The 26886-nt window shown below is 49.8% G+C and overlaps 1 protein-coding gene across 10 annotated transcripts in view; it reads left to right on the top strand.

Annotated features, from left to right (window-relative positions):
• KDM2B (lysine demethylase 2B) overlaps positions 1–26886 on the top strand; it is a 473004-nt gene that overhangs the window by 44123 nt on the left and 401995 nt on the right. For all 10 annotated transcript variants that reach the window (XM_063964438.1, XM_063964435.1, XM_063964434.1 and 7 more), the window contains one exon: positions 9445–9523. Coding sequence is in view for 7 of the 10 variants with exons in the window: in XM_063964435.1 (XP_063820505.1) it covers positions 9445–9523 (79 nt within the window). In the remaining 3 variants the exon portion in view is untranslated. The remainder of the gene's footprint in view (positions 1–9444; positions 9524–26886) is intronic.

Genomic DNA, 26886 nt, shown 5'->3' with positions numbered 1-26886 from the left:
TCCCAGGCTTACTTAGCCACTCCCCTGGATGATAACTGAAATCTTAATTTTTTACATTCCATTGACTTGTTAAGTGGTAACCCCCCCCCCCCCCCCCCCCCCTACCCCAACTTCTACAACCCCATCTTACCTTTTCTCACCCTCTCCTACTTCTCACTTCTCTCTATTTCTATCTTATTGCCATCGGGCGCTCCTATTCTTCTACTCTCTTTTTCAATTAATCTATATAAGCATTGCATATGAAAACACTTTTACCTAAGGTAGAACAACCCCATTTTTTTTTTAAATATTACTTGGTATATTCTACCCCTATTGCATCCATCCATCTCTGGAGCTGAATACCCTCCCTTTGACATCTGTACGACTAGACTTGTAATTATTATTATACACTGTTGATATGGATGTTTTTCTACCTGTATATATATGGGTGTTTTCCCCTTCTTCTGTTTATACATTGAAAATCCTTAATAAAAACCTGATTAAACAAAAACGTACTGGAGCTAAGAGCCATTTACAACGGCCTTCAACAAGCGGTACATCTTCTTCAAGACCGTCCCGTGCAGATTCAGGCGGACAATGTAACAGCAGTCGCATACATAAACAGGCAGGGCGGAACGAAAAGCAGAGCGGCAATGGCAGAGGCGACAAAAATCCTCCGCTGGGCAGAAAAACATCTACAAGCTCTGTCGGCAATATTCATTCCGGGAGTAGACAACTGGGAAGCAGACTTCCTCAGCAGACACGATCTCCATCCAGGAGAGTGGGGCCTCCACCAAGAAGTCTTTGCAGAGGTGACAAGTCTTTGGGGAGTTCCTCAAATAGACATGATGGCGTCTCGTCTCAACAAGAAGCTTCAGAGATACTGTTCCAGGTCGAGAGACCCTCAAGCAGTAGCAGTGGATGCACTGGTGACCCAGTGGATTTTTCCATCAGTGTATGTCTTCCCTCCACTTACGCTGATCCCAAAAGTACTCAGGATCATAAGAAAAACAAGGGTTCGAGCAATCTTCATTGCCCCAGACTGGCCAAGGAGGGCTTGGTACCCAGATCTTCAGCAGTTGCTCATAGAAGATCCTTGGCCTCTTCCTCCTCGAGAGGACCTGCTGCAGCAGGGGCCGTGCATGCACCAAGACTTACCGCGGCTACGTTTGACGGCATGGCTGTTGAGCGCCGTATCCTAGCCAGGAAGGGTATTCCCAAGGAGGTCATCCCCACCCTTATTCAGGCCAGAAAGGGAGTAACGTCGAAACATTACCACCGTATTTGGAGAAAATGTGTCTTGGTGTGAATCCAAGAAAGCTGCTACGGAAGAGTTTCACTTAGGACATTTTCTCCATTTTTTGCAGGATGGTGTGGAGGCGGGCCTCCGATTGGGATCAATCAAGGTCCAGATTTCGGCCTTGTCAGTGTACTTCCAAAAACAACTGGCCTCTCTTCCAGAGGTTCAGACCTTTGTGAAAGGGGTTCTGCACATCCAGCCTCCATTCGTACCTCCAGTGGCACCATGGGAGCTTAACGTGGTATTGCAGTTCCTTCAATCGGATTGGTTTGAGCCTCTACAAAAGATAGAGTTGAAGTTTCTCACTTGGAAAGTGGTGATGCTTTTGGCTTTGGCATCTGCAAGGTGGGTGTCTGAATTGGGGGCCTTGTCTCACAAGAGCCCTTTCCTGATCTTCCATGAAGATAGGGCAGAGTTGAGGACTCGACAACATTTCTCTAACGTCCTAGTGGATGCTGGGAACTCCGTAAGGACCATGGGGAATAGCGGGCTCCGAAGGAGGCTGGGCACTCTAGAAAGATCTTAGACTACCTGGTGTGCACTGGCTCCTCCCACTATGACCCTCCTCCAAGCCTCCGTTAGATTTCGTGCCCGGCCGAGGTTGGATGCACACTAGGGGCTCTCCTGAGCTCTTAGAAAGTTATAGTCTTAGAATTTGTTTTTTTCAGTGAGACCTGCTGGCAACAGGCTCACTGCAGCGAGGGACTAAGGGGAGAAGAAGCGAACTCGCCTGCTTGCAGCCGGATTGGGCTTCTTAGGCTACTGGACACCATTAGCTCCAGAGGGATCGACCGCAGGCCCAGCCTTGATGTTCGGTCCCGGAGCCGCGCCGCCGTCCCCCTTACAGAGCCAGAAGCAGGAAGATGGTCCGGAAAATCGGCGGCATGAAGACATCCTGTCTTCACCAAGGTAGCGCACAGCACTGCAGCTGTGCGCCATTGCTCCTCATACACACTTCACACTCCGGTCACTGAGGGTGCAGAGCGCTGGGGGGGGGGGCGCTCTGAGGCAGCAATAAAAACACCTTGGCTGGCTAAAATACCTCAATATATAGCCCCTGGGGCTATATATGAGGTAAATACCCCTGCCAGAATCCCAAAATAAGCGGGAGAATAGGCCGCGAAAAAGGGGCGGAGCCTATCTCCTCAGCACACTGGCGCCATTTTTCCCTCACAGCTCGGCTGGAAGGAAGCTCCCTGGCTCTTCCCTGCATTTCTACAATACAGTAAGAGGGAAAAAGAGAGGGGGGGCACTAAATTGGCATTGTATACAGTATAAGCAGCTATTAGGGACATAACTCAGTTAGTCCCTGTATATATATAGCGCTCTGGTGTGTGCTGGCATACTCTTACTCTGTCCCCCCAAAGGGCTTTTGTGGGTCCTGTCCTCTATTTGAGCATTCCCTGTGTGTGTGGAGTGTGTCGGTACGGCTGTGTCGACATGTTTGAGGAGGATAATGATGTGGAGGGGGAGCAGATGCCTTTAGCAGAGATGTCACCCCCTGCGGGGCAGACACCTGAGTGGATGGTATTATGGCAAGAAATGAGTGCACGTATAGACTCCTTACATAAAAAATTTGACGACATGCCGACTGTGGGACAGCCGAGTCTTCAGCTCGTGCCGGTCCAAGGGTCTCAAAAGTCATCAGGGGCTCTAAAACGCCCGTTATCTCAGGTGGCACAAGTAGATGTCGACACGGATACTGACGCCAGTGTCGACGACGATGAGTCAAATTTAATGCCCGTTAAGGCCATTCGCTGCATGATTGAGGCAATGAAAGAGGTGTTAAATATTTCTGATTTACATCCAGGTACCACAAAAAAGGGTATTATGTTTGGGGAGAAAAAACTACCTGTAGTTTTTCCCCCGTCAGATGAATTAAATGAAGTGTGTGAAGAAGCGTGGGCTTCCCCTGATAAGAAATTGGTGATTCCTAAGAAATTACTAATGGCGTTCCCTTTCCCGCCAGAGGATAGGTTACGTTGGGAAACACCCCCGAGGGTGGATAAAGCGCTCACACGTTTGTCAAAAAAGGTGGCACTACCGTCCCAGGATACGGCCGCCCTTAAGGAACCTGCTGATAGAAGGCAGGAGGCGATCCTGAAGTCTGTATATACACACTCAGGCATTATACTCAGACCAGCAATTGCGTCAGCTTGGATGTGCAGTGCTGCCGCTGCATGGTCAGATAACCTGTCAGAAAATATTGACACACTAGACAGAGACACGATCCTGTTAACAATTGACCATATTAAAGACTCAGTCTTATACATGAGAGATGCACAGAGGGAAATCTGCCGGCTGGCATCTAAAGTAAGTGCACTATCTATCTCTGCTAGGAGATGCTTATGGACTCGCCAGTGGACTGGAGATGCAGATTCCAAAAGGCACATGGAAGTTTTGCCTTATAAAGGGGAGGAATTATTTGGGGATATGGTCTCCGACCTAGTTTCCACAGCAACGTCTGGGAAGTCAGCATTTTTACCCCATGTCCCCTCACAGCCTAAGAAGGCGCCATTTTATCAGGTTCAGTCCTTTCGATCCCAGAAAAATAAGCGGGGAAAAGGAGGGTCTTTTCTGTCAAGAGGCAGAGGCAGGGGAAAAAGGCTGCAGCAAACAGCAGGTTCCCAGGAACAAAAGTCCTCCCCCGCTTCCTCTTCCAAGTCCGCCGCATGACGGTGGGGCTTCACAAGCGGAGCCAGGTACGGTGGGGGCCCGCTTCAGGAATTTCAGCGATCAGTGGGTTCGCTCACAGGTGGATCCCTGGATCCTTCAAATAGTATCTCAGGGATACAGGCTGGAATTCGAGGCGATTCCACCCCGCCGTTTCCTAAAATCCGCCTTGCCGATTGCTCCCTCAGACAGGGAGGCAGTGCTAGCGGCAATTCACAAGCTGTATTCCCAGCAGGTGATAATCAAGGTACCCCTACTTCAACAAGGCCGGGGTTACTATTCCACACTATTTGTGGTACCGAAACCGGACGGTTCGGTGAGACCCATTCTAAATTTGAAGTCCTTGAACACATACATAAAAAAATTCAAGTTCAAGATGGAATCGCTCAGGGCGGTTATTGCAAGCCTGGACGAGGGGGATTACATGGTATCCCTGGACATCAAGGATGCTTACCTGCATGTCCCCATTTACAATTCTCACCAGGAGTACCTCAGATTTGTGGTACAGGATTGCCATTACCAATTCCAGACGCTGCCGTTTGGACTCTCCACGGCACCGAGGGTGTTTACCAAGGTTATGGCGGAAATGATGATACTCCTTCGAAAAAAGGGAGTTTTAATTATCCCATACTTGGACGATCTCCTAATAAAGGCACGATCCAAGGAACAGTTGTTAGTGGGAGTAGCACTATCTCAGGAAGTGCTGAGCCAGCACGGTTGGATTCTGAATATCCCAAAGTCACAGCTGGTCCCCACGACACGTCTAATGTTCCTGGGAATGATTCTGGACACGGCCCAGAAAAAAGTGTTTCTCCCGGAGGAGAAAGCCAGGGAGTTGTCTTCTCTAGTCAGAGACCTCCTAAAACCAAAACAGGTATCGGTGCATCACTGCACGCGGGTCCTGGGAAAGATGGTAGCTTCGTACGAAGCAATTCCATTCGGCAGGTTCCATGCCAGAATCTTTCAGTGGAACCTGTTGGACAAGTGGTCCGGATCGCATCTTCAGATGCATCGTTTAATAACCCTGTCTCCACGAACCAGGGTGTCTCTTCTGTGGTGGCTGAACAGTGCTCATCTTCTGGAGGGCCGCAGATTCGGCATACAGGACTGGGTCCTGGTGACCACGGATGCCAGCCTACGGGGCTGGGGGGCAGTCACAAAGGGAAGAAATTTCCAGGGACTATGGTCAAGTCAGGAGACTGCCCTTCACATAAATATTCTGGAACTAAGGGCCATTTACAATGCCCTAAGTCAAGCAAAATCCCTGCTCCTACACCAGCCGGTGCTAATCCAGTCAGACAACATCACGGCAGTCGCCCATGTGAATCGACAAGGTGGCACAAGAAGCAGGACAGCGATGGCAGAAGCCACAAAAATTCTCCGATGGGCGGAGAATCATGTACTAGCACTGTCAGCAGTGTTCATCCCGGGAGTGGACAACTGGGAAGCAGACTTTCTCAGCAGGCACGACCTCCACCCGGGAGAGTGGAGACTTCATCCAGAAGTCTTCCAAATGATTGTAAATCAATGGGGTCGTCCACAGGTGGACATGATGGCGTCCCGCATAAACAAAAAACTAGAGAAGTATTGCGCCAGGTCAAGAGACCCTCAGGCGATAGCGGTGGACGCCCTAGTGACACCGTGGGTGTACCGGTCAGTGTATGTGTTCCCTCCTCTACCTCTCATACCAAAGGTACTGAGAATAATAAGAAAGCGAGGAGTAAACACAATTCTCGTGGTTCCGGATTGGCCAAGAAGAGCGTGGTACCCGGAACTTCAAGAGATGATCTCAGAGGACCCTTGGTCCCTGCCGCTCAGACAGGACCTGCTACAGCAGGGCCCCTGCCTGTTCCAAGACTTACCGCGGCTGCGTTTGACGGCATGGCGGTTGAACGCCGGATCCTGAAGGAAAAGGGCATTCCGGAGGAAGTCATTCCTACGCTTATTAAAGCCAGGAAAGATGTTACGGCAAAACATTATCACCGCATATGGCGGAAATATGTTGCATGGTGCGAGGCCAAAAAGGCCCCAACAGAGGAATTTCAACTGGGTCGATTTCTGCATTTCCTGCAAGCAGGAGTGAATATGGGCCTAAAACTAGGCTCCATTAAAGTACAGATCTCGGCTCTGTCGATTTTCTTTCAAAAGGAACTAGCTTCAGTACTTGAAGTTCAGACATTTGTGAAAGGAGTGCTGCATATTCAGCCCCCATTTGTGCCTCCTGTGGCACCGTGGGATCTCAACGTGATGTTGAATTTCTTGAAATCACATTGGTTTGAGCCACTAAAAACCGTGGATCTGAAATATCTCACGTGGAAAGTGGTCATGTTATTGGCCCTGGCATCAGCCAGGCGAGTGTCAGAATTGGCTGCTTTATCATGTAAAAGCCCTTATCTGATTTTTCATATGGATAGGGCAGAATTGAGGACTCGTCCCCAGTTTCTCCCTAAGGTGGTGTCAGCGTTTCACCTGAACCAGCCTATTGTGGTGCCTGCGGCTACTAAGGATTTGGAGGACTCCAAGTTGCTAGACGTTGTCAGGGCCCTGAAAATATATGTTTCCAGGACGGCTGGAGTCAGAAAATCTGACTCGCTGTTTATCCTATATGCACCCAACAAGCTGGGTGCTCCTGCTTCTAAGCAGACTATTGCTCGTTGGATTTGTAGTACAATTCAGCTTGCACATACTGTGGCAGGCCTGCCACAGCCTAAATCTGTCAATGCCCATTCCACAAGGAAGGTGGGCTCATCTTGGGCGGCTGCCCGAGGGGTCTCGGCTTTACAACTTTGCCGAGCAGCTACTTGGTCAGGGGCAAACACGTTTGCAAAATTCTATAAATTTGATACCCTGGCTGAGGAGGACCTGGAGTTCTCTCATTCGGTGCTGCAGAGTCATCCGCACTCTCCCGCCCGTTTTGGGAGCTTTGGTATAATCCCCATGGTCCTTACGGAGTTCCCAGCATCCACTAGGACGTTAGAGAAAATAAGAATTTACTCACCGGTAATTCTGTTTCTCGTAGTCCGTAGTGGATGCTGGGCGCCCATCCCAAGTGCGGTCTATCTGCAATACTTGTACATAGTTATTGTTAACTAAATCGGGTTATTGTTGAGCCATCTGTTGAGAGGCTCTATCGTTTCATACTGTTAACTGGGTTTCATATCACGAGTTGTTCGGTGTGATTGGTGTGACTGGTATGAGTCTTACCCGGGATTCAAAATCCTTCCTTATTGTGTACGCTCGTCCGGGCACAGTACCTAACTGAGGCTTGGAGGAGGGTCATAGTGGGAGGAGCCAGTGCACACCAGGTAGTCTAAGATCTTTCTAGAGTGCCCAGCCTCCTTCGGAGCCCGCTATTCCCCATGGTCCTTACGGAGTTCCCAGCATCCACTACGGACTACGAGAAACAGAATTACCGGTGAGTAAATTCTTATTTTTCTTCCGAAGGTGGTTTCATCTTTCCACATAAACCAACCTATTGTAGTGCCAGTAGTTACTGACACATTCACTGATTCATAATCTCTAGATGTGGTTAGAGCTTTGAAAATCTATGTTGCTAGAACGGCTCGTATACGGAAAACAGAGGCTCTGTTTGTCCTGTATGCTCACAACAAGATTGGCTGTCCTGCTTCCAAGCAGACTATTGCACGTTGGATCTGTCATACGATTCAGCAAGCTCATACTACGGCTGGATTGCCGTTACCGACGTCGGTAAAGGCCCACTTCACTAGGAAGGTGGGCTCATCCTGGGCAGCTGCCCAGGGGGTTTCGGCATTACAACTTTGCCGAGCAGCTACTTGGTCAGGGTCAAACACATTTGCTAAGTTCTACAGGTTTGACACCTTGGCCGATGAGGACCTAAAGTTTGGTCAATTGGTGCTGCAGGGTCATCCGCACTCTCCCGCCCGTACTGGAGCTTTGGTATAGACCCCATGGTCTTGATGTTGTCCCCAGCATCCTCTAGGACGTATGAGAAAATAGGATTTTGATACCTACCGGTAAATCCTTTTCTCCTAGTCCGTAGAGGATGCTGGGCGCCCGTCCCAGTGCGTACTTTACCTGCAGTTTAGTTATTAGAGTTACACAAGTTGTGTTATCTTCGTTTTCAGCATGTTGCTGCAATTGGTTCATGCCTGTTGGCGTGTGTTATGTTGAATGCCATGTGTGCGGCATGGTTGATGGTGTGAGTTGGTAGATATCTCACCACTAGTTAAGTAATTCTTTTCCTCGAAATGTCTGTCTCCCTGGGCACAGTTCCTACAACTGAGGTCTGGAGGAGGGGCATAGAGGGAGGAGCCAGTTCACACCCAATGAAAAGTCTTTAGAGTGCCCATGTCTCCCGCGGATCCCATCTATACCCCATGGTCTTGATGTCGTCCCCAGCATCCTCTACGGACTAGGAGAAAAGGATTTACCGGTAGGTATCAAAATCCTATTTCAATAATACCACATTTTTACTGCTTATTCCTATTACATCTGAATATATGTAGATAGACTAAACATATTAATACATACAAAGTACACTTATAGGTAGATGAAATTGAAAATAAGAACAACAAGTTAATGTTAAGCAAGACCTCGCTTGCTGGAGTCGGGTGGACGCTGCCGTGAGTGGCGGCTGTGATGCGGGGAGCGGAGGGACGTGGAGACTGAGGCAGAGGGGGGGGGAGCCTGGGAGAGCAGCGCTACAGCAGCGGCTGTATAGCTGCTGCTGTAGCGCTGCTCTCCCCAGTCTGCCCGCGGCTCTCCTGCTCCTGCATCTCAATTCAACTTTTTTAAAAGATGTCATTGAATAGCCCAAGTCCGATCCATTCCGACAAATGAATGTTGGAATGGATCTGAATTTAATTGAATATCCCTAAGTGAACACTGCCTCTGTTGAAGTGCAGAGCTGTATCAATGGCATCCCCTGTGGGAGATACAAAACATGCTAACAGGTGCCACATATACATGTAAAACTAACTACATCCTCATGCAGTGTCTTAAGCCTTTGTGTCCACGGTTTCAAACCAAAATGTTAAAATCCGTCAAATTCAGTTTGTGAAAATGGCAAATTTTTAGGTATGAAGCAAACTCAGAAGTAAATGAGAATATTTGTGTTGTAACCACGGAGAACATTTTTATTTCTAGATGAATATATCGATAAATAGACCTAAAAATATGAGCACTATCTTAAGGTTATTTTGAGAACAATTTACATTTCCCTTTAAAGGTGTGTGTGCTTGTATTTCCAGGTAATAAATGCAGAGAAGGTTGGTATCGGGAGGGATAACTCTAAAACTAATACACTACAATGTGTGTGTGTGTGTGTGTGATGTGCTGGAACACTTGTGTACAGTAATAGTACTCTTTTAAAAGTAGAGCCTTATATATCTTACTTTATATGGCTGTTTTGATTTTCTATTATTGTGTGTCATCAATGCTGGATATAGAGCTGTGTAGGACTCATTGTACAGTGATACTAAATTTGTCATTTTGTCTTAATTACTCTGCAGACTTTACATATGAATATGTTCAAAGAGAAGCTCTCAGAGCCCCCCTTCTTTTCCACACAAAGGAAGGATTGGGTATAAAGTAAGTACAATCATTATTTCTCTAACGTCCTAGTGGATGCTGGGGACTCCGTTAGGACTATGGGGAATAGACGGGCTCCGCAGGAGACAGGGCACTTTAAGAAAGAATTAGGATACTGGTGTGCACTGGCTCCGCCCTCTATGTCCCTCCTCCAGACCTCAGTTTGAATCTGTGCCCGGACGAGCTGGGTGCACCTTAGTGAGCTCTCCTGAGCTTGCTAGGAAAGAAAGTATTTTGTTAGGATTTTTTATTTTCAGAGAGATCTGCTGGCAACAGACTCTCTGCTACGTGGGACTGAGGGGAGAGAAGCAGCCCTACTCACTAGAAGATAGGTCCTGCTTCTTAGGCTACTGGACACCATTAGCTCCAGAGGGATCGTACACAGGAACGCACCCTTGGTCGTCCGATCCCGGAGCCGCGCCGCCGTCCCCCTCGCAGAGCCAGAAGACAGAAGCCGGCGTCAGAAGCAAGAAGACTTCGAAATCGGCGGCAGAAGACTCCAGTCTTCATATGAGGTAGCGCACAGCACTGCAGCTGTGCGCCATTGCTCCCACACTAAACCCACACACTCCGGTCACTGTAGGGTGCAGGGCGCAGGGGGGGGGGGGGGCGCCCTGGGCAGCAATTAGGTACCTCTTGGCAAAAGCAGCATATATACAGTTGGGCACTGTATATATGCATGAGCCCCCGCCATTATTTTTACACAAAACGCGGGACAGAAGCCCGCCGCTAAGGGGGCGGGTCTTCTTCCTCAGCACTCACCAGCACCATTTTCTCTCCACAGCTCTGCTGAGAGGAAGCTCCCCAGGCTCTCCCCTGCAGAATCACTGTAAAAAGAGAGGGGGGGGGCACATAAATTTGGCGCAAACACAGTATATACAGTAGCTACTGGGTTAACACTAAGTTACTGTGTGACTCCTGGGTAATATAGCGCTGGGGTGTGTGCTGGCATACTCTCTCTCTGTCTCTCCAAAAGGCCTTGTGGGGGAACTGTCTTCAAATAGAGCATCCCCTGTGTGTGTGGTGTGTCGGTACGTTTGTGTCGGCATGTTTGACGAGGAAGGCTATGTGGAAACAGAGCGGGTACAAATGAATGTGGGGTCGCCCGTCGACACCCGATTGGATGGATATGTGGAAGGTTTTAAATGATAATGTTAATTCCTTGCATAAAAGGTTGGATAAAGCTGAATCCTTGGGACAGTCAGGGTCTCAACCCATGCCTGATCCTACAGCGCAGAGGCCGTCGGGGTCTCAGAAGCGCCCACTATCCCAAGTTGTTGACACAGATATCGACACGGATTCCGACTCCAGTGTCGATGGCGATGATGCAAAGTTGCAGCCTAAAATGGCTAAAGCCATCCGCTACATGATTATAGCAATGAAAGATGTGTTACACATCACAGAGGAAACCCCAGTCCCTGACAAGAGGGTTTATATGTATGGGGAAAAAAGGCAAGAGGTAACCTTTCCCCCTTCACATGAGTTAAATGAGTTATGTGAAAAGGCTTGTGAATCTCCAGATAGAAAACTGCAGATTTCCAAACGGATGCTTATGGCGTATCCTTTCCCGCCAACGGACAGGTTACGCTGGGAATCCTCCCCTAGGGTAGACAAAGCTTTAACACGCTTATCCAAGAGGGTAGCCCTGCCGTCACAGGATACGGCCACCCTAAAAGATGCTGCGGATAGAAAGCAGGAGGGTATCCTGAAGTCCATTTATACACATTCAGGTACCCTACTAAGGCTGGCGATTGCGTCGGCCTGGATTTGTAGTGCTGTAGCAGCATGGACAGATACCTTATCTGAGGAACTTGATACCTTGGACAAGGATACTATAGTACTGACCCTGGGGCATATAAAAGACGCTGTCCTATATATGAGAGATGCCCAAAGAGACATTAGCCTACTGGGCTCTAGAATAAATGCAATGTCGATTTCCGCCAGAAGGGTCCTGTGGACTCGGCAATGGACAGGCGATGCCGACTCAAAAAGGCACATGGAGGTATTACCTTACAGGGGTGAGGAGTTGTTTGGGGAGGGTCTCTCGGACCTGGTCTCCACAGCTACGACTGGAAAGTCAAATTTTTTGCCATATATTCCCTCACAACCTAAGAGAGCACCGTATTACCAAATGCAGTCCTTTCGATCACAAAAAGGCAAGAAAGTCAGAGGTGCGTCCTTTCTTGCCAGGGGCAGGGGTAGAGGAAAGAAGCTGCACAATACAGCTAGTTTCCAGGAACAGAAGTCCTCCCCGGCTTCCACTAAATCCACCGCATGACGCTGGGGCTCCACAGGCGGAGCTAGGCCCGGTGGGGGCGCGTCTCCGAAATTTCAGCCACGAGTGGGTTCACTCCCAGGTGGATCCCTGGGCTATAGAGATTGTGTCTCAGGGATACAAGCTGGAATTCGAAGAGATGCTCCCCCACCGTTACCTCAAATCGGCCCTGCCAGCTTCCCCCTTAGAGAGGGAAATAGTGTTAGCTGCAATTCACAAATTGTATCTTCAGCAGGTGGTGGTAAAGGTTCCCCTCCTTCAACAAGGAAAGGGTTACTATTCGACCATGTTTGTGGTACCGAAACCGGACGGTTCGGTCAGACTCCTATTGAATTTAAAATCCCTGAACATATACCTGAAAAGGTTCAAGTTCAAGATGGAATCGCTCAGAGCGGTCATCGCAAGCCTGGAAGGGGGGGATTTTATCTTGTCTCTGGACATAAAGGATGCTTACCTTCATGTCCCCATTTATCCACCTCATCAGGAGTACCTCAGATTTGTGGTACAGGATTGTCATTACCAATTCCAGACGTTGCCGTTTGGTCTCTCTACGGCACCGAGAATATTTACCAAGGTAATGGCGGAAATGATGGTGCTCCTGCGACGGCAAGGAGTCACAATTATCCCGTACTTGGACGATCTCCTCATAAAGGCGAGGTCCAGAGAGCAGTTGCTGATCAGCGTAGCACGCTCTCGGGAAGTGTTACAACAGCACGGCTGGATTCTAAATATTCCAAAGTCGCAGTTGATTCCTACGACTCGTCTGCCCTTCCTGGGCATGATTCTGGACACAGGCCAGAAGAGGGTTCATCTTCCGATGGAGAAGGCTCAGGAGCTCATGACACTGGTCAGAGACCTATTAAAACCAAAACAGGTGTCGGTGCATCAATGCACGCGAGTCCTGGGAAAGATGGTGGCATCATACGAGGCCATTCCTTTCGGCAGGTTCCATGCGAGGACTTATCAATGGGATCTGTTGGACAAGTGGTCCGGATCACATCTAAAAATGCATCGGCTGATCACCCTATCCCCCAGAGCCAGGGGGTCTCTCCTGTGGTGGCTGCAGGGTGCTCACCTTCTCGAGGGCCGCAGATTCGGCATTCAGGACTGGGTCCTGGTGACCACGGACGCAAGCCTCCGAGGGTGGGGAGCAGTCACACAGGGAAGAAATTTCCAAGGGCTGTGGTCAAGTCAGGAGACTTGCCTTCACATCAATATCCTGGAACTAAGGGCCATATACAACGCCCTACGTCAAGCGGAGACCCTGCTTCGCGAACAATCGGTGCTGATTCAGTCAGACAACATCACCGCAGTGGCTCATGTAAACCGCCAAGGCGGCACAAGGAGCAGGGTGGCGATGGCGGAAGCCACCAGAATTCTTCGCTGGGCGGAGAATCACGTAAGAGCACGGTCAGCAGTGTTCATTCCGGGAGTGGACAACTGGGAAGCAGACTTCCTCAGCAGGCACGACCTCCACCCGGGAGAGTGGGGACTTCATCAAGAAGTCTTCGCGCAGATTGCAGGTCGGTGGGAACTGCCACAAGTAGACATGATGGCATCCCGCCTCATCAAAAAGCTACAGAGGTATTGCGCCAGGTCAAGAGACCCTCAGGCGATAGCTGTAGACGCACTAGTGACACCGTGGGTGTTCCAGTCGGTCTATGTATTTCCTCCTCTTCCTCTCATACCCAAGGTGCTGGGAATCATAAGAAGAAGAGGAGTGAGAACAATACTCATTGTTCCGGATTGGCCAAGAAGGACTTGGTATCCAGAGCTGCAAGAAATGCTCACAGAGGACCCTTGGCCTCTGCCTCTAAGACAGGACTTGTTGCAACAGGGGCCCTGTCTGTTCCAAGACTTACCGCGGCTGCGTTTGACGGCATGGCGGTTGAACGCCGGATCCTAGCAGAAAAAGGCATTCCGGATGAGGTTATTCTTACGCTGATAAAGGCTAGGAAGGACGTGACGGCTAAACATTATCACCATATATGGCGAAAATATGTTGCTTGGTGTGAGGTCAGGAATGCCCCTACGGAGGAATTCCAGCTGGGCCGTTTCCTTCACTTCCTACAGTCGGGAGTGTCTTTGGGCCTAAAACTGGGTTCCATTAAGGTCCAGATTTCGGCCCTATCCATTTTCTTTCAAAAAGAACTGGCTTCTCTACCTGAAGTTCAGACGTTTGTAAAGGGAGGGCACCTTGGGATCTTAACGTGGTGTTGAGTTTCCTAAAGTCACACTGGTTTGAGCCACTTAAGACCGTGGAGTTAAAATTTCTCACGTGGAAGGTGGTCATGCTATTAGCCTTGGCTTCAGCTAGGCGTGTGTCAGAATTAGCGGCTTTGTCACATAAAAGTCCCTATCTGGTTTTCCATATGGACAGGGCAGAATTGCGGACCCGTCCGCAATTTCTGCCAAAGGTGGTGTCATCTTTTCATATGAACCAACCTATTGTGGTGCCTGTGGCTACTCGTGACTTGGAGGATTCTGAGTTACTTGATGTGGTCAGGGCTTTGAAAATTAATGTAGCCAGAACGGCTAGGGTCAGGAAAACAGAGTCTTTGTTTATCCTGTATGCTGCCAACAAGCTTGGTGCTCCTGCTTCAAAGCAAACTATTGCTCGCTGGATCTGTAACACGATTCAGCAGGCTCATTCTGCGGCTGGATTGCCGCTGCCAAAATCAGTTAAGGCCCATTCCACTAGGAAGGTGGGCTCTTCTTGGGCGGCTGCCCGAGGGGTCTCGGCATTACAGCTTTGCCGAGCGGCTACTTGGTCAGGTTCAAACACTTTTGCAAAGTTCTACAAGTTTGATACCCTGGCTGAGGAGGACCTTGTGTTTGCTCATTCGGTGCTGCAGAGTCATCCGCACTCTCCCGTCCGTTTGGGAGCTTTGGTATAATCCCCATGGTCCTTACGGAGTCCCCAGCATCCACTAGGACGTTAGAGAAAATAAGATTTTACTTACCGGTAAATCTATTTCTCGTAGTCCGTAGTGGATGCTGGGCGCCCGTCCCAAGTGCGGACTTCTTCTGCAATACTTGTATATAGTTATTGCTTACATAAGGGTTATGTTATGGTTGCATCAGGGTTGATCTGATGCTCCGTTGTTGTTCATACTGTTGACTGGGTAAGTTTATCACAAGTTATACGGTGTGATTGGTGTGACTGGTATGAGTCTTGCCCTGGATTCCAAAATCCTTTCCTTGTACTGTCAGCTCTTCCGGGCACAGTTTCTCTAACTGAGGTCTGGAGGAGGGACATAGAGGGAGGAGCCAGAGCAAACCAGTATCCAAATTCTTTCTTAAAGTGCCCTGTCTCCTGCGGAGCCCGTCTATTCCCCATGGTCCTTACGGAGTCCCCAGCATCCACTACGGACTACGAGAAATAGATTTACCGGTAAGTAAAATTCTTATTTTTTTTTGTGTTCTTCATTTATTTTGAAACCATTGTTTTTATTTTCTATGTAAGAAACCTTCTTTTATGTGATATATTTGTTTTTTACTGCCCTCTACTAATAAATGTTATTCTAAGCAGCTATAACCCAGCCTGATTTTATACAATCGGATATTGTTTTCTTAAAATTTTATTTCTGCTGCGGGGTACACTGGGCTCCACAAGTCTGGACAATGGGGTGTAGAGTAGGATCTTGATCCGAGGCACCAACAGACTCAAAGCTTTGACTGTTCCCAGAATGCACAGCGTCGCCTCCTATATCACCCCGCCTCCCACAGCGTTGCCTCCTATATCACCCCGCCTCCCAGCACAGGAGCTCAGTTTTGTAAGTTGGTGCTGCAGTAAGCAGGCACTTAACAGAGGGGCTGCTCCAAGCAGCCCTGAGAAAAGCTTTTTATGAGGTAAAAAGTGAAGACTTCATGGGCAGCAGCGGTGGTAAATGTCTTGTGACATTCTCTGCTGCAGCTCCAGCTCTCCCCAGCGGCGCTGTACGCTCCCGAGCCCTGGTTGCCGGGTACCTACAGCGGAGGCTCCGGTTTTCTTCATGTTAGGCACACACGGCTGGGGCTCTCCAGGATCGCGTGGCCGTGCTTCGAGAGGTGGTAAGTGGGTCCCGCTCGCGGGACCCGGTCTTTATAGCGGTCCGGCGCGGTCAGTGGGAGGCGGGCCGCGCGCGCTGGCGGTGGACACTGTGGATACAGGCGATCCCACTAGATCACCAGGGCATGGGCGCAGGTCGGATTTTCTCTCTAAACCACTTCTTATATCGCCCACAGTACCCGGTGGTTTTGCCAGCAAGGGGGATAAGGCTTAGACCTGAAGCCCCTCCCCCAGCCCCAGGGCACCATTTCCCGCAAATGTTCCCGCTCTGGAGCTGCATATCTGTCTTTTCCTCACTCCCAGTCAGTGTCTGCGGGGCCATTATTCCTCAGCTCACTGTTTCTGGGACTGCTTGAGCAAATCCTCCTATGTAAAGCCGCCTGGTTGTCAGCGCTGTGCCTTTACATGACACTTAAGTATTCTACCTGCCTTTTTAGTCAGTGATAGTTAAGAAAGAGTGCATTTAGTCAGGGTTTTATAGTACAATTACCCTGTGATATACATCCAGTTCTTACTGTGTACTGTTATATCGGGTTCACTACGGCTGGCCGGCGGTCGGGCTCCCGGCGACCAGTATCCCGGCGCCGGGAGCCCGACCGCCGGCTTACCGACAGCTTGGCGAGCGCAAATGAGCCCCTTGCGGGCTCGCTGCGCTCGCCACGCTACGGGCACGGTGGCGCGCTACGCGCGCCACACTATTTTATTCTCCCTCTATGGGGGTCGTGGACCCCCACGAAGGAAAATAAGTGTCGGTATGCCGGCTGTCGGGCTCCCGGCGCCGGTATACTGAGCGCCGGGAGCCCGACCGCCGGCAAACAGAAGACCACCCGTTATATCTACTGTTATATAGCTGTGTAAGCTAGTCCAGTGCAGTATTATTGTTAGTAAAATAACCTCTGCATTGTACAAACTGTGACCTTCTGTGTGTGCATTTGATAGCTGAGTGTTGTCCATCTCGTGTCTTTCACTCAACCTGCTATCCCTATATTCTATAACCTGAGGGGGCTTGGTGCGTCAGGTGTTATCTAATATAGGATTTTCACAAAGATATACTGTATTACGTATTTCTCTTGCGTCCTAGAGGATGCTGGGGACTCCGTAAGGACCATGGAGTATAGACGGGCTCCGCAGGAGACATGGGCACCTATAAAGAACTTTTAGTATGGGTGTGCACTGGCTCCTCCCTCTATGCCCCTCCTCCAGACCTCAGTTAGATATTGTGCCCAGAGGAGATAGGGTGCATTACAGGGAGCTCTCCTGAGTTTTCTGTGTAAAATAATTTTTTAGGTTTTTGAAGCGCAGTGAGTGGGAATAGCATTGGCATTATATATAAAAGCGCTATCTGGGTTTTCCAGTGTCAGTTTGGCGCTGGGTGTGTGCTGGCATACTCTCTCTCTGTCTCTCCAAAGGGCCTGGTTGGGGAATTGTCCCCGTATAGGTATAGCCCTGTGTGTGTGGGGGATCGGTACGTACGTGTCGGCATGTCTGAAGCGGAAGGCTTATCAAAGGAGGAGGTGGAGGAGATGAGTGGTGTGTCCCCGTCGGTAGTGCTGACTCAGGAATGGATGGATATGTGGCATATGTTAAATGCAAGTGTAGCATCATTGCATAAGAGGCTAGACAAAGCAGAATCCAGGGAGACATCAGGGGGTCAATCCACGGATTGGACCAACTCACAGGGCCTGTCAGGGTCTCAAAAGCGTCCCTTGTCACAAATTGTGGACACAGATACCGACACGGACTCTGATTCCAGTGTTGACTATGATGATGCTAGATTGCACCCTAGGGTGGCAAAAACTATTCCGTATATGATTATTGCAATAAAAGATGTTTTGCATTTCACAGATGACCCCTCTGTTCCCGACACGAGGGTGCGCATGTATAAGGAAAAGAAACCTGTGGTAAACTTTCCTCCATCTCATGAACTTAATGAGTTATTTGAAAAAGCTTGGGAATCTCCAGATAAGAGACTGCAGATTCCCAAAAGGGTTCTTATGGCGTACCCTTTCCCTAAACAGGACAGGACACGTTGGGAATCCTCTCCCATAGTGGACAAGGCTCTAACACGCCTGTCCAAGAAGGTGGCGCTGCCGTCTCCAGATACAGCGGCCCTCAAGGACCCTGCGGACCGCAGGCAGGAGACTACATTAAAGTCTATTTATACACATACTGGTACTTTACTTAGACCGGCAATTGCGTCGGCATGGGTATGTAGTGCAGTTGCAGCTTGGACAGATGCCCTGTCAGCTGACCTTGATACCCTAGATAGGGATACTATTTTGCTAACTTTAGCACATATTAAAGACGCAGTCTTATATATGAGAGACATTGGATTGTTGGGTTCCAGAGCCAATGCCATGGCTGTTTCAGCGAGATGATCCTTAAGGACCCGCCAATGGACGGGTGATGCGGATTCAAAAAAGCATATGGAGGTTTTACCCTATAAGGGTGATGTGTTGTTTGGGGATGGGCTCGCAGACCTGGTTTCCACAGCTACCGCAGGTAAATCTACCTTTTTACCTTTTGTTCCCCAACAGCAAAAGAAAACTCCACAGTATCAGATGCAGTCCTTTCGGTCGCAAAAGTCCAGAAGAGGTCGGGGCTCCTCCTTCCTTGCCAGAAGTAAGGGTAGAGGGAAAAGAACACCTGCCGCGGCGGGTTCCCAGGTACAGAAGTCCTCCCCGGCTTCTACAAAATCCACTGCATGACGCTGGGGCTCCCCTGCGGGAGTCCGCACCGGTGGGGGCACGCCTTTGACTCTTCAGCCAGGTCTGGGTTCGGTCAGACGTAGATCCTTGGGCGATGGAGATAGTTTCCCAAGGCTACAAGCTGGAATTCGAAGAGGTGCCCCCACGCCGATTTTGCAAGTCGGCCTTACCAGCTCCTACCCCAGAGCGGGAAGTGGTGTTAGCGGCAATTCAAACGCTGTGTCAACAGCAAGTGATTATCAGGGTTCCCCTGATCCAACAGGGAAAAGGGTACTATTCGACACTCTTTGTGGTCCCGAAGCCGGATGGTTCGGTCAGGCCCATTTTAAATCTAAAATCCCTAAATCTGTACTTGAAACATTTCAAAATCAAGATGGAATCACTCCGAGCTGTAATAGCCAGCCTGGAAGGGGGGGATTTTATGGTGTCAGTGGACATAAAGGATGCTTACCTTCATGTCCCCATATATCCCGCTCATCGCGGTACAGGATTGTCATTTCCAGTTTCAGACGTTGCCGTGTGGGCTTTCAACGGCCCCGAGGATTTTCACCAAGATAATGGCGGAAATGATGGCGATCCTGCGCAGGCAAGGAGTCACAATTATCCCATATTTGGACAATCTCCTGATAAAGGCGAGATCAAAAGATCAATTACTGAAGAACGTGTCACTCTCTCTGAGAGTGCTCCAGCAACACGGTTGGATTCTCAATCTGCCAAAGTCACAGTTGGTTCCAACAACTCGACTATCGTTCCTAGGCATGATACTAGACACGGAACTAAAGAAGGTTTTTCTCCCGTTGGAAAAAGCCCAGGACTTCCAGAACATGGGCAGAGACCTGCTAAAGCCAAAAAGAGTGTTAGTTCATCAATGCACTAGAGTTCTGGGGAAAATGGTGGCAGCCTAAGAGGCCATTCCCTTCAACAGGTTCCATGCGAGGACGTTTCAATGGGACCTTCTGGACAAGGGGTCCGGGTCCCATCTACAAATACATCAGAAAATAACACTGTCCCCCAGGGCCAGGGTGTCTCTCCTATGGTGGCTGCAAAGTACTCGCCTTCTAGAGGGTCGCAGGTTCGTCATTCAGGACTGGGTTCTGGTAACCACGGACGCGAGCCTCCGAGGATGGGGAGCAGTCACCCAAGGAAGAAACTTTCAAGGACTATGGTCAAGCCAGGAGTCCTGTCTGCACATCAACGTGCTGGAATTAAGGGCCATATACAACCGCCTTCGACAAGCGGAGGGTCTTCTTCGCAACCTACCGTTTCTGATTCAATCAGACAATGTCACAGCCGTGGCTCATGTAATCCGCCAAGGCGGGACAAGGAGCAGAGTCGCGATGGCGGAAGCCACCAGGATTCTTCGCTGGGCGGAAAATCACGTAAGCGTTCTGTCAGCTGTCTTCATTCCGGGAGTGGACAACTGGGAAGCAGACTTCCTCAGTAGACACGATCTCCATCCAGGAGAGTGGGGACTTCATCAAGAAGTCTTTACAGAGATAACTGGTCTCTGGGGAGTTCCTCAAATAGACATGATGGCGTCACGCCTCACAAGAAGCTTCGGAGGTACTGTGCCAGGTCCCGGGACCCTCAGGCAATAGCAGTAGACGCTCTGGTAACGCCATGGGTGTTCCAGTCGGTCTATGTGTTTCCTCCTCTGCCTCTCATCACAAAGGTGTTGAGGATCATAAGACGGAAAAGAGTACAGACAATACTCATTGTTCCAGACTGGCCTCGATGGGCCTGGTACTCAGATCTTCAGGAGATGCTCGCAGAAGATCCTTGGCCTCTTCCGCTAAGGGAGGACCTGTTACAGCAGGGACCCTGCACGTTCCAAGACTTACCGCGGTTACGTTTGACGGCATGGCGATTGAACGCCGGATCCTAGCTGAGAAGGGTATTCCGGAGGAGTTCATACCTACTCTAATAAAGGCTAGGAAGGAGGTGACGGCGAAACATTATCACCGTATCTGGAGGAAGTATATATCTTGGTGTGAAGCCAAGAATGCTCCAACGGAAGATTTCCACCTGGGCCGTTTTGTCCACTTTCTACAGACAGGAGTGGATATGGGCCTGAAGTTAGGCTCTGTTAAGGTACAGATTTCGGCCTTATCGATATTCCTTCAGAAGGAATTGGCTTCTCTTCCAGAAGTCCAGATGTTTGTGAAGGGAGTGCTACACATCCAGCCTCCTTTTGTGGCCCCAGTGGCGCCATGGTACCTGAACATGGTGTTACAGTTCCTTAAGTCACACTGGTTTGAACCCCTTAAAACGGTTGAGTTGAAATTTCTCACCTGGAAGGTGGTCATGTTATTGGCCTTAGCTTCGGCAAGGCGGGTGTCTGAATTGGCGGCATTGTCTCACAAGAGCCCCTACTTGATTTTTCATGTGGATAGAGCAGAATTGAGGACTCGTCCTCAATTTTTACCTAAGGTGGTGTCTTCATTTCATATGAACCAACCTATCGTGGTGCCTGTGGCTACGAGTGACTTGGAGGATTCCATGTCCCTGGATGTAGTCAGGGCCTTAAAGATTTATGTAGCCAGGACGGCTAGAATTAGGAAAACAGAGGCTGTTTGTCCTGTATGCAGCCAGCAAGATTGGCGCGCCTGCTTCAAAGCAGACTATTGCTCGCTGGATCTGTAACACGATTCAGCAGGCTTATGTTACGGCTGGATTGCCGTTACCACATTCAGTAAAGGCCCATTCCACTAGGAAGGTGGGCTCTTCTTGGGCAGCTGCCCAAAGTGTCTCGGCATTACAGCTTTGCCGAGCGGCGACTTGGTCGGGTTCAAACACTTTTGCTAAATTCTACAAGTTTGATACCCTGGCTGATGAGGACCTAGCATTTGCTCAGTCGGTGCTGCAGAGTCATCCGCACTCTCCCGCCCGATTGGGAGCTTCGGTATAAACCCCATGGTCCTTACGGAGTCCCCAGCATCCTCTAGGACGTAAGAGAAAATAAGATTTTAAACCTACCGGTAAATCTTTTTCTCCTAGTCCGTAGAGGATGCTGGGCGCCCGTCCCAGTGCGGAAAATCTGCAAGACTTGTATATAGTTATTGCTTACATAAGGGTTATGTTACAGTTGGAATCGGTCTTGGACCGATGCTGCTGTTTGTTCATACTGTTAACTGGTTTTGGGTATTCCAGGTTATATGGTATGATTGGTGTGGGCTGGTATGAATCTTGCCCTTAGATTAACAAAATCCTTTCCTCGTATTGTCCATCTCCTCTGGGCACAGTTCTCTAACTGAGGTCTGGAGGAGGGGCATAGAGGGAGGAGCCAGTGCACACCCATACTAAAAGTTCTTTTATAGGTGCCCATGTCTCCTGCGCAGCCCATCTATACCCCATGGTCCTTACGGAGTCCCCAGCATCCTCTACGGACTAGGAGAAAAAGATTTACCGGTAGGTTTAAAATCTTATTTTTTCTCTGTGATTTGGTCACCATATCTCTCCTTTATCTTTGCTAGTGCTGACTACACTACGTAGGGGTTTGGGATATTGTGCTGCTGTTAATTGTACTGTGTTACCTCATACTGCAAGTTATATCATGTCTGCTTCTGAGGGTAACGGTTCTGGGGCGGAACACACTGCTAGTGTTGCTGAAGCCACAGGCACATATGAGGAGATTATAGCAGCTGTGGGCTCTGGTTCTGGGGGCTCCTTGCCCCCCAGTGGGACTGTGGCAATGGGGGCACACACTGACCCACCGTGGGCCGCTTTTTCCACGCTTCTGCATACGCTAAACGAACACCCCCTATGGGACCCCCAATGCCGGTACAACCGTATGTGATCCCTGCAGCTAACCCGCCGTGGGCGAATGATTTATCTGCTCAATTGAAGAAGTTGACCCAGTCCTTGACTACTAAAAAGTCTGACCCAACGCTCGCATAAATCCAAGAGGTCCTCTAAGCGAGCGCTCGTCTCCTCACAATCCACTACTGTCACTGACACCTCGTCTGATGAGGACGGCACTTACACTGACCCCACAGGTTCTGACTCGGATACGGCTGATGGGGAGGGTAGTTCACATGTGGATGTTCCTGACCTTGTGGAGGCTATTAAGTTAATTCTGCAGATTACGGATGATCCCGAGCCATCCGTGCCTCCTGAGAAACCAGATAGGTTCAAGCATCAGAAGGTGGTTAAACAGGTTTTACCTCACTCTGATCACCTAGTGGATATAAGTCAGGAACCCTGGGAAAATCCGGGTACGAAGTTTGTGCCTCAAAAAGATGCTGGCTCGCTATCCCCTCGCAACATGGCTGTCTAAGCATTGGGAAACACCTCCTCCAGTGGACTCACATGTGGCTAGGATGGTGGTTTCCTCAGCTCTACCTGTCACTACCGTCACGTCTCTGAAAGAGCCTTTGGATAAATGTGTGGAGGGTTGTCTAAAAGCGATTTACACCCTCACAGAGGCCTACTATTGCAGCTTCATCGGCTGCTGAGGCTATTGAAGCATGGGCCTTGGAGTTAGAATCTGAAATCTCCTCTGACCATGCTAGACAATGCTTGTCATATATTGTCACAGCTTCTCGATATATTAAAGAGGCGGCTTCTGATGCTGGTATCCTAGCAGCCAAGGCCTCTACTACGTCAGTCCTGGCTCGCCGGATATTGTGGCTGAGATCCTGGTCTGTAGATCTGGACTCTAGAAAAACCCTGGAGGTACTCCCTTTCAAGGGAGATATTCTGTTTGGGGAGGACTTAAATAAGATGGTGGCTGACTTGGCTACTGCCAAAACTGCCTGTCTGCCTAATACCGCTCCTTCTGTGTCGAAGGCTAAAGGTACGTCCTTTCGCCCCTTTCGTCCTTCAGGTAAAGCAAAAGGTCAGGCATACCATAAGCAGGCCTGCACTTCCAAACCTGGTAAGCCGAAGCCCAAAAGAGCCTGGGCTGCTCGTCAGCCAGCTGCCAAGACCGATAAGCCTGCCGCATGACGGGGCGGGCCTCCTCCTGGGGGATCCCAGGGTGGGGGGCCGGCTTCTATGGTATACCCAGGAATGGTTGAAGGCCACTTCAGATGCTTGGGTACGGGAAGTCGTCACTCGAGGTTACGTCATTGCCTTCAAAAACCGACCCCCTCATCGATTTTGCCAGACATACGTCCCTTTGGACCGGACAAAGGCAAAAAACTCTACACTCGGTGGTACAGACCCTCCTGGATACAGGAGTCGTAGTACAGGTGCCTCTTGCTCAGAGGGGCCGGGGGTACTATTCTCCGCTGTTTCTAGTCCCGAAACCGAATGGGTCCTCCCGGTCCATTCTCAACCTCAAGGCATTGAACAGGTTTGTGAAGTTTTTCAAGTTCCGTATGGAAACCCTTCGCTCTATAGTTCTGGCCTTGGAACCTGGGGACTACATGGTCTCCCTGGACATACAGGATGCTTACCTGCATATTCCTATAGCAGTGTCACATCAACAATACCTGAGGTTTGCTATTGGCAACATCCATTACCAGTTTCGGGCGTTACCTTTTGGTTTAACAACGGCTCCGCGAGTCTTTACCAAAGTTATGGCGGTGCTGATGGTGGTACTCCGCCGTCAAGGGGTCAGGATACTGCCGTATATGGACGACTTGTTAATCCTGGTAAATTCCCCAGATCTTCTCCTGTGTCATCTGGATATGACGGTCCGGTTTCTACAAGCCCAAGGGTGGCTCATCAACTGGAAGAAATCTTCCTTGGTCTCTGCTCAGAGCATGGTGCACCTGGGAGCGCTGTTGGACACTCACAACCAGAGGTTGTTCTTGTCTCAGGAGAAAGTCCTGAAGCTTCAGGACAGGATTTGTTGCTTCCTTTCTCGTCCGCAAGTGTTGATACATTGGGCAATGCAGGTGCTGGGCCTCATGGTGTCAGCATTCGACATGGTGGAGTATGCTCAATTCCATTCTCGCCCCCTCCAGAAGTTGATTCTAGCCAAGTGGGACGGCCTGTCTCACCAGATCAGGTCTCAAATGATCTCATTGACTCCGGAGGTCCGTCTGTCGCTGCTTTGGTGGCTCCAGGACCAACAATAGTGCAGGGGCACGTCCCTTCTGGATATCTAACTGGGTTCTGTTGACGACCGATGCCAATTTAAGAGGTTGGGGCGCGGTGATGGGGCAGCACTCCTTACAGGGTCGGTGGACCAAGGAGGAATCTCTCCTCTCGATCAACATTCTGGAGTTGCGGGCGGTCTTCAATGCGTTGAACCTAGCCCAGCATTTAATTCAGAACCATCCTGTTCAAGTACAGTCGGACAACGCCACCACAGTGGCTTACGTAAATCATCAAGGCAGCACTTGAGGCCGTTTGGCAATGAAGGAAGCCTCACGGATTCTACAGTGGGCAGAACGCCATCTACCGGCAATATCGGCAATATTCATTCCGGGAGTCCTGAATTGGGAAGCGGATTTTCTCAGTCGTCAGGACGTGCATGCCGGCGAGTGGGGCCTCCATCCAGATGTGTTTCAACTCCTAGTGGAAAGGTGGGCTCTTCCAGATGTGGATCTGATGGCGTCTCGACACAATCACAAGGTTCTGGTCTTCGGAGCAAGGACAAGGGATCCTCAAGCAGCATTCGTGGAAGCGCTGGCGGTGCCGTGGAGGTTTCGGCTGCCGTACGTGTTCCCTCCGGTGTCACTCCTGCCCAGGGTAGTTCAGAAGTTCAAGCAAGAAAAAGGAAATCTGCTTCTCATAGCTCCGGCGTGGCCCAGACGGCACTGGTTCTCAGACCTGCAAGGCCTGTCGTCAGAGCGTCCACTTCCACAACGCCCAGACCTCCTCGTTCAGGGCCCCTGTGTCTACCAGGACCTAGCCCAGCTATCTTTGACGCGTGGCTCTTCAAGCTTCCGTCTTGAGGGCCAAGGGTTTTTCTGAAGCGATCATTAAAACTATGTTGCGGGCCCGGAAACCGGCTTCTGCTCGGATTTACCATAGGATCTGGCATTCATACTTTGTTTGGTGCGCATCTAACAATTATGACACTTCCAAGTTTAGTACAGCCAAACTTTTGGCTTTTCTGCAGCAGGGCCTAGATTTAGGCCTGCGTCTGGCCTCCCTCAAGGTTCATATTTCTGCCTTGTCGGTGTGGTTTCAGAGAAAAATTGCGACCTTACCTGATGTGCATACCTTTACTCAGGGTGTGTTGCGTATCCAACCTCCCTATGTCCCGCCTGTGGCTCCTTGGGACTTGTCGGTGGTTTTGGAGGCGTTGCAGGAGCCTCCGTTCGAACCTCTTGGTTCAGCTGACCTTAAGTGGCTTTCCCTTAAGGTGGAGTTCTTGCTGGCTATTGCCTTTGCTAGAAGTGTGTCGGATCTGGGTGCCTTGTCGTGTAGTTCCCCATATCTGATTTTTCACCGTGACCGGGTGGTTCTTAGGGCTCGTCCCGGATATTTACCTAAGGTGATTTCTTCGTTCCACCTTAATCAGGAGATTGTGGTTCCAGCCTTTGTCTCTCCTGATTTGTCTCCCAAAGAGCGGTCTTTACATGTGGTACGGGCTCTCCGTATCTATGTGAAGAGAACTGCTTCTATGCGAAAATCTGATTCTCTCTTTGTTCTGTTTGGATTTCACAAACGTGGCTGGCCTGCTCACAAGCAGACCCTGGCCAGATGGATTAGAATCGTGATTGCACATGCTTATGTGAAGGCTGGTCTGTCAGCCCCTGCTCACATTACGGCCCATTCTACTCGGTCTGTTGGACCTTCTTGGGCGGCCCACCGTGGTGCGACCCTTGATCCATTGTGCAAGGCGGCTACGTGGTCCTCAGTGAACACGTTCATAAGGTTCTATGCCTTCGATGCTGCCGCTTCCCAGGATGTTTCCTTTGGGCGCCGGGTTTATGTGCTCGCTACAGTGCGTCCCCTCCCATAAGGAACTGCTTTAGGACATCCCCATTGTCCAGACTTGTGGAGCACAGTGTACCCCGCAGCAGAAAACTAGTTTTATGGTAAGAACTTACCTTTGTTAAAACTCTTTCTGCGAGGTATATTGGGCTCCACAAGGCGCCCACCCTGGCGCACTTAGCTTCTTTGGGTTGATATGGCATTAGCCGCTGACACTTCTCTTGTCGTGAGAGTGTGGTGTATGTGGCTACTAACCGTTTTCGTCTCTCTTCCTGCTACTGCATTGGGCTGGTTAACTAAAACTGAGCTCCTGTGCTGGGAGGCGGGGTGATACAGGAGGCGGCGCTGTGCATTCTGGGAACAGTCAAAGCTTTGAGTCTGTTGGTGCCTCGGATCAAGATCCTACTCTACACCCCATTGTCCAGACTTGTGGAGCCCAGTGTACCTCGCAGAAATAGTTTTAACAAAGGTAAGTTCTTACCATAAAACTCGT

Source organism: Pseudophryne corroboree, chromosome 1 (assembly GCF_028390025.1).
Source record: "Pseudophryne corroboree isolate aPseCor3 chromosome 1, aPseCor3.hap2, whole genome shotgun sequence".
In the NCBI taxonomy this organism is placed as follows: Eukaryota; Metazoa; Chordata; class Amphibia; order Anura; family Myobatrachidae; genus Pseudophryne; species Pseudophryne corroboree.
The sequence above is the reverse complement of the archived record's forward strand: the minus strand, read 5'-3'. Positions and strand labels throughout refer to the sequence as shown.